The 8,513-nt window shown below is 38.2% G+C and overlaps 1 protein-coding gene across 1 annotated transcript; it reads left to right on the top strand.

Annotated features, from left to right (window-relative positions):
* The first annotated feature begins 3,447 nt into the window (after window positions 1–3,447).
* On the top strand, window positions 3,448–7,190 carry LOC121418939 (Y+L amino acid transporter 2-like). Its single transcript, XM_041613167.1, has one exon. The coding sequence runs from the start codon at window positions 4,209–4,211 to the stop codon at window positions 5,706–5,708; it is 1,500 nt and encodes a 499-aa protein (XP_041469101.1). The 5' UTR covers window positions 3,448–4,208; the 3' UTR covers window positions 5,709–7,190.
* The last annotated feature ends 1,323 nt before the right edge of the window (window positions 7,191–8,513 follow it).

The following is an 8,513-nucleotide window of genomic DNA, read 5'->3' as shown; positions in this document are numbered from 1 at the left end:
ATGCAAACGCGAGGAGCGAGCTAAAAGTATGACAAATAATATTCAGGACTTTTGTCATAAAACTTTAACATTATATGAGCAATGTTTGTGATTATGAACAAGACACGTATGGAACCATGGACTTTGCTGGTAGGTCCATGATGGAACTAACTAATTACTTCGAGTGCGAAGTGAGAGCTGATTTTTTTTTGAACTGTTATAAAGAGGAATTTCAAGTAGTAGAGTTCATATAGAAGTAGGCCTATAAACTAATGGAAATGTGAGCACGCAGCGCCAGCTGATAAGTTTTGGTGATCTGACCTGAAAAGGAATTTTTGAGAACTTCATGGAATACATGAATAAATAATTTGAACGAACCTTATTTCATTAACGAATCTTATTTCGTTTTCGAACTAACGAACCTAATTTCGTTTTCGGACTGACAAACCTTCGCAGGGGCGGATCCGGGATTTTGAAATAGGGGGGGGGCGCCAGCGGCGAGGGAGCGAATCGACCGAGCGGGGGGAGGGTGTGGGGGATACCCCCCTCCCACGGCAAGGACTTTTTCAAAAAATCATGTCCAAAAGTCGTATTTTGAGAGCACCTTTAGAAGAAAAATGCACACTTAAATCACTGTAACTTCATGAATAAAAGACACATACTGACTCATTTAGGAGCTGGTTTCCAGTCACACACCGTATAAGCGGTCATTCAAAACATACATTTGGCAAAGGCTCTTCACTTGCTTGCATCGTGTGATTGAAACGTCAAATTTAAATGATACGAAACTAAGACTTGTAATCGATAAGTTCCGAATAATCCATTCTGTTTATTGTCATTTGTGCATTTACATTGTGTGTTTCAAACGAGAATTGTTTAGTCGTATGGCAACATGCATAAAATTTGGTTCTTTTTTCCCCAAAATGCAAATTGTTACAAACTACAGAAAAAACGACATCATCTTCTGGTAATCAACCTTTTCCCTCGTATTATTTTCAAATCGTCTTCAATAATCCAGTCATTCTGCACAACCTCAAAGTAATATAATGCTTCTTAAGGGGATTCTCATCATTTTTATTGTTTACGTTTTCGATTTTGCTGGCAATTTTTTTTTTAAAGATATATTGTAATCAGCAAACCTATAGATTATCAAACATTAAAAATGGGGTAGGGGGGGGGTTAATGTCACAATTTCTACTTTTTAACAATACACAATGTGTCCTCGGGACGTTTTTCCCCAGCACGAAAGTATTTTTATTCTCCCCCACCCCCACCCCCCCCCCCCCCCGTCACAAAAATCTTCGCTCCTTATATACGCTGACATATATAGCTGCCTATACACAGCAAACGCGGAGTGGGGTCGACTGGTGATTGAGAATATACAATTTTGCTCCTTGATAATTCGTTGGAATGATTGCTTCGGCGAAACTTAGTTGGGGCGCCCTGGATAATATGCCTCTGAATCTACCAGAAAGTGTAAAAGTTAGTTTACATTAAATACAAATATGTCTGACCTATACATTTCAGTGAAAACGTACATGACCAAGGCAGAATGATAATGCTGCGCACGTGGCGCCCGATATAGGGCTTCATCATTGAGTGAAGAATAATCTCGGGGATAGACATTATCATTCGCATCGTTGACACTTTCTCTCGCGATCTGTTACTTACAATTTACATGTATTTGCCATAAAGACGGACAAACGCATGTTACAAAAAACACAAAATTTCGGGGAAAAATGATATCCAATCCAACATCTTCACACTGGTCACTGCACTGCAACTCCCGATTACAAGTGGTGCAACTTTCCAACCAATCGACTTGCGCGCCCTGGAATTCCGGAATTTACATATTGCAATACAGTATGACAGAGGTGCATTTGTGCGAACACAAAGGCCATGAGCGTAAGTTAAAATATAGTTTTGACTAGATCAAGCCCTTGAAATTGACTACATTGTACCAATCCAGTAAATATAACCATTCCCCCAAAAAAAAAAAATCCGGCGAAAATAGGGGGGGGGGCGCCCCCCTCTGGATCCGCCACTGCTTCGGATTAACGAACCTCATTCCGTTTTCGGACTAACAAACATTCGGAATTACGAACCTTATTTCGTTTTCGGACTAACGAACCTTCGGAATTACGAAGCGTCGGAATTATATGTATGCGATATGGAACAAGGTTTTCTGTATCATAGTTTGGATTGCGATTCATTGTTGCAGTAAATGATTTCTTGTCAAATCTTGAAAATGGAAATATTCTATAATTTATTTAGTAAAATTTTCAAAAATGTGAGTGTGCTAAATATCATTTTCATATCACCCAAGCTGTGTATATTTCTGGTAAACTTTGTGAAAACTAGTGAAACTTCAGAATTTCATAACGTCAGCGATACTAGAATAATACTTGTATGGACTCTCTGGCCCCCGCCTAGCTACATATCAATCATGTCAATGGATCGATCAAGGCCTGTTGTACATGCGGGATCCTACGGTACATGCATGAAAAAGGGATTGATCCGGGAGGCAACTAACAAAGTACTAACATAATGGACTAGACAATTGAATTAACCTAGGGGAGCAACACAATTTTTTTTTGCCTATTTCACAAAATGAGTGAACAGAAGACTACTTCTGGTTTAGTTTTTTTTCATTAATCACTTGCTGGATATGATCTGATATCTCGTGTACTAGCTGTATATGAGCTCCGGAACATTTTACCCCTTTAACCCCCCCCCCCCGTCTGTACACCTGAACGGACGGACACCCGGCCATAACATAATGTTTTTTATACGGTAGGGCCGGAATCTGTTTGTAGCGCCTACATGGGGGGAGGGGCAATCAAATATATTGCTGTAGCCTACACTTACACACGCGTGACCCCCCCCCCCAAAAAAAAAAAAAAAAAAAAAAAACGCGTTTTAAGGGTGGGTAGCCAAATGTGTTTGGAGTATTCCCCCCCCAAGCTTTTCCCCGGGGCTTTTTCCTCCTCGTTTCTTAAAAAAGGGTTCATGTTCTTCCTGATTGTGGTATTTTAACTCTAACTGCACGGGGGGGGGGTATGCAATACCCATGAATATTTTTGTATATAATTAAATATATGGTTATAGCAAGAAGACAAAACTTGTTTAGGGGTCATATTCTGGTGACAACTTGTTTAGGGGCCAAAATGTGTTAATGAAGCTCGTACAAAAAACTTGTTTAGGGGGTTGTTTTGCATACAGAGAAAAGCTCATTTACGGGGTGTTTGGAAATAATTTGGCCACGCGTGTGTACTTTAACACATTTGACTGCCCCCCCCCCCCCGGGACCCACACGTGCGCCGTGAGACAGGAGAGTGTTTGTGTACAGGTGCAGTATACGTACCTATATCGTCATGATACTTATTTGCTGATCTTTGACGATCTGGCCATAAAAACAAACAATGACCATTTATCTTCAGTATCGAGGAAAAAGTACGTGCATGTATGCCCAGTTCGTCTTCGTATGGTTACGTAATCGAGTTGGCCGATTAATTTGAATCAATAACAAGTATACACGCAATTATCAGCCTACATAATAGATAATTATTCGGGAGTCTTGTTGTACAGAATCATGGAACCTAGATGGAGGAATAAAAAACATATCTTTTGAACATAGGTTCTCGGAAATATACATAGCCTATTGTCCTGTACCACGGGTACACAGCCTATTATAGCTTCATATATATATTCACGGTCGATGAGTATAAGCTTGGGTCACCGTCTGCTCCCTGTCTGCTCGTCAAGGATAACAATTAGCACAATAGGCTCATGTGTTCCCCAGTATATAGTTACGAATGCTATAGACGTATGACTGAAAATCAACCATAATCATCTCGTAGGCCTTAATTCTTGTTGATATTGAGCCCTACCACTGAGGAAAACTATTGATGATGACCGTATCGGCTTCAAGTTTGACAGAACGGTTGGAATTTTGGATCATAATGAACTCAGATGGTTTTGTCATGAAGTTTTTCACACCGCTTCATAAGCATCCTTTACTTGGCATATGATTAATAAACAGTTCTATAATTATACACAGTAGTTTCTATAGTTCCTCCACAGGCCATCGGATGGAACCTGTTTCGACTGTACTGGAAAAGTAACTTCGCATCTGGGGCATCTTGGAAGTGGAGGCATAGATATTCATTCGAAGCTTGGTGCTATTAAATTCGACATAGTAGGTATGTTTTAATTTACTTCGATCGAAAATGGAAGAACCTATTGAATCGTTGCCTTCATTCGAGAGAAACGGAACGGATCTCCAAGGAAGGACTAGCGGCACGAACGAGCAAGAGGAAGATGATGGCAGTACGGTTAAACTGGAACGTACCCTTGGCATTTTTGACGGGGTGATGGTGAATGTGGGTATCATGATTGGTACAGGGATCTTCATCTCACCAAAGGGAGTCGTTGCCGGGGTAGAGAGCGTAGGAGCCACCATCTGTGTTTGGGTGGGTGCAGGAATCATTTCCCTACTCGGTGCACTATGCTATGCCGAGCTTGGCACCACTATCTCTTCATCAGGAGGTACCTACACATACATCAGACATATCTTTGGAGATTTCGTCGGTTTTCTCAACTTCTGGGCAGACACGGTAATCGTAACACCATCATCCAATGCAGTCATGGCCTTACTGTTTTCAATATACTGCCTTGAGCCATTTTACCCAGACCCAGATTGTCCACCACCTAAGATAGCTATATCCCTATTTGCAATCTTGAGCATCTTGTTAACAATGTTTGTTAATTGCTGGAGTGTCAAACTTACTACATTGTTTCAAAATGTCCTTTCTATTTGTAAATTAATACCTTTGGGTATTTTAATAGTCAGTGGATTGGTCAGACTTGGAATGGGACACACTGAACACTTCAAGGATTCATTTGCATCAACTGATATCACTGGTTTGGGAACAGCACTTTACTCATGCTTTTTCTCATACGCCGGTTGGAATGCCCTTAACGTCATCAACGAAGAACTAAAAAATCCGTCAAGGAATCTCCCTATCGCCGTAGCCACATCCATATTGATAGTAGGATTTGTTAACACTCTGACCAATGTTGCCTACTTTACTGCACTGTCCCCGACAGAACTACTAAGCTCCAATGCCGTAGCTTTCAGCTACGCATATCAGGTCCTTGGAAGGTTTGCAGTTATCATTCCTATCACAGTTGTCCTGTCTACATTCGGGTGTCTTAACGGATCCATTCTGTCGTCATCCAGGGAGTTCTTTGCAGGGGCTCGAACAGGACACCTCCCAACTTTCATTTCGTACATCAGCATCAACCGCAAAACCCCGACCCTCTGTATCATAACGACGTCGACCATTACTCTTTGTTTCTGTTTCGTAGATAATCTTTTCACCCTAATCAACTTCTTTGGCTTCATCAAGTGGTCATCCTTTGGACTTGCTGTTGCTGGTATGGTGGTACTCAGATGCAAAGACCCTAACAGACCAAGGCCTTTCAAAGTGAACATCATTATTCCTATAATATTTGTCTTAGTTTGTGTTTTTCTTGCTGTATTTGGATTTATAGGGGCGCCAATTGACTCTCTGATAGCGACTGCGATTATAGTTAGTGGGATTCCGGTATATTTGATACTTGTCAAACTTGACCCTAAGATAAAATGGATGATACAAGTTAAAAGAAAGACATCAGTGTTCCTGCAGAAAATTTTGCTCGTTACATCCGAAGAACATAAAGAATAAAAAAGATACTTAATATATCCCTTCACTGAAAAAGATTCCGCCAATTTAATCAATTAAGATATACATTCTGCAAAACTGTAATCTCATCTCCCCTCCCTTAATTATGTTCTCTGTAATATTTATCAAGCTAATCATATACTGTTTGTGTTTCATCGATTTCTGGATCAAGACAAATACGTTGTTCTTGATCCAGAAATAAATGCGATTCGATGCATGTTTTTGTAATTGCTACCAAACGTTTACTTTTAATGTTTACTTTCAAAATAATAATGATTGATAATTCAGTAGGTAATATTACTAATTTCCTGTCGACTGTAATAACGGGTTTTCTGTAAAATTATACCAGAAACTTGGATATCCTGGTCACCTGTCATTCAATTTTGGTGAGATTATTAAAACTATCGTGATAGAGAATCAGTAATAGATGGTGCCTTTTTAATCAAAAGTAATAAAAATGTCTTTGTGGGGAATATTATACAGGTATTTAAAAGATTGAGAATCATATAATCGGACGGTAGTTGCATTTTATGACAGCCTAGCATTGGTATTACATCATTCATAGATTTGTATTATCAAACTCTAACACACTTGAAAATGACAAGAGAGAAATTTTTACTGGCATTGTGAAAGAAAATTATAAAAATACATATTTTATTTTTCAATGTAAATCCTTCATTTGGTCTTCACACCATGGTTATTAACCAAATCGTATTTTAATACAGTCATATCTCATTGAAAATATTATCTTTTAAACATTTGTAATAAATAGAGAAAAGTACTTGATATAATCAATTTACTCCTTTATGATATGCTAACAAAGAAAATTTCCAAGGTGGTAATAATTTCAGACGTGAATTACTGATGATGGAACGAAAACTCTACAATAGAAGCATATTTACTACCAATAATAATTTGGTCATCTTTATATTCTTGTAATGAAGTTGATATTGCATGTTGGCTTGTCGTCACAAGCCGCAATTATGATCATGTTTAAAAAGTAATTTTAGTAGATCGCATAATAAAGATATTAATATGTAATGTTTCTTAATATAAATTTATTGACGTGACAAATGACTCTATGCCCGAAATATCTCTACGATTTTCCGATAATCATTGTTTATTTGTAATTTTCATTCGATAAAAACCGACGCAGAACGCTTTCTTTACACACTTGAATACTGCACCTTTTTCTCCAGAACTTTATATATATATGTTAGGTGTAACACGATAGTGCGATGTATCCCAAGACAATGATCCTGAAAGTGCACCGATTTAAACAAGAAAGAAAGAAAGAAAGACCTATAAAACTTAAAGAAGAAGTCGATCCTAACAACACAAAACCAATTATGGGCATGATCCGATGATAGATGATCGTATATTTCTGTTAGTATATTATTTGACGATTTTATGACAGAGAGAATCCAAATCTATTTGTAATAGATCGTCGAAATGATGATTTTACATTTTCGATGAGGATTTAATCAAATCAAGTTCAACTTGAGATTCACGACCTATAGTCAATATTCCATCTCCTAATTGTTTATGCGCAGTAAGGCTGAAATATCGATGGACGAGAAAGTTAAAGATCCGTTGTAGGTGGAATGAATTAAGAAAATGCAAATCATAAAGTGCGTGAGTGATGCAATTGGTTCTCTCATTCGCATATTTTGCATTTTTTTCTATTCATAGTTTAAGCATCCTCCATTCATGCAGAAATCCATCAGTCAGAGCCTGATAATGTTGCTCTGAGCAGGATTGTTCGTAATCATTGTTGCCTAATTACTTTGGTATTTTATGCTCTTTTTTATAACACCGAGATATTTAAATATTAAAACAGAATAGCTTCTCAATTTTAAGAAACGTGTGCAGAATTTCATTTTAGAAATAGCATGACCTTTATAGCATTCGGTCTGCAATATGTCGCCCCCCCCCCTGCTGGGGGCGCGTTTCCGTTTTACACCCTGGCGAAGGCATTCTCCGCAAAAATAGCTAAAAAGCGACTAGTGAAGAGTCTACACACGTCGTTGGTTATTGAGAGTATTGAGAGTCCGACACTGGCGAGTTTCCCCCCCCCCCCACACAACCACATGCAATCTACACAGCCCAGAGTTCAGTGGCTACTCGGCCACATAACTTCATACACGAGAGCTTTCGTATGAATTGAATCCGAACATGTCTTGCAGTGCCGTTTGTGTACTCAAGGAGGTGAGAAACTTAGAATTCGGGCAATAGCCAAAATTAATTTAGCAAGCAGAATAATGATGAGACAACAATAGTCCGGGACAATAGTAACAATAGTACAAAACGAAAGAGAATCTACAGCATGTAGAAAGAAGTCCAGTTGTTCGACTTATGATTGTTTCAAAATTAAAAAATGATTTTAAGTTACGATGAATTAAAATATACTAGTTACCACCGATACTACTACTGAATACTACTGTTGCTACTACTACTACTACTGCTGCTGCTACTACTACTAATAAGATTAATTCTAACAATGATACTAAACTACTACTACTACTACTACTATACTACTACTACTTCTACTACTACTCCTATAGGAGTAGTAGTATATGATAAAAATATGATAATAATAATAATTTATAATATAACAATAATAAATGCATAACTACATTGACTACTAAATGTACCACTATTATTACTACTACGACGACGATGCGGCGACTACTAAACAACTAATTATAGTTATAATTTGAAAACAAAGTAAAAACTACTTGTAGTAATTTATAATGAACAAAGTATAATTTGTCCAGTTAGTTTCCCCTTAAAGGGATCGTCCAGGCT

Source organism: Lytechinus variegatus, chromosome 7 (assembly GCF_018143015.1).
Source record: "Lytechinus variegatus isolate NC3 chromosome 7, Lvar_3.0, whole genome shotgun sequence".
Taxonomy (NCBI): Eukaryota; Metazoa; Echinodermata; class Echinoidea; order Temnopleuroida; family Toxopneustidae; genus Lytechinus; species Lytechinus variegatus.
The sequence above is the reverse complement of the archived record's forward strand: the minus strand, read 5'-3'. Positions and strand labels throughout refer to the sequence as shown.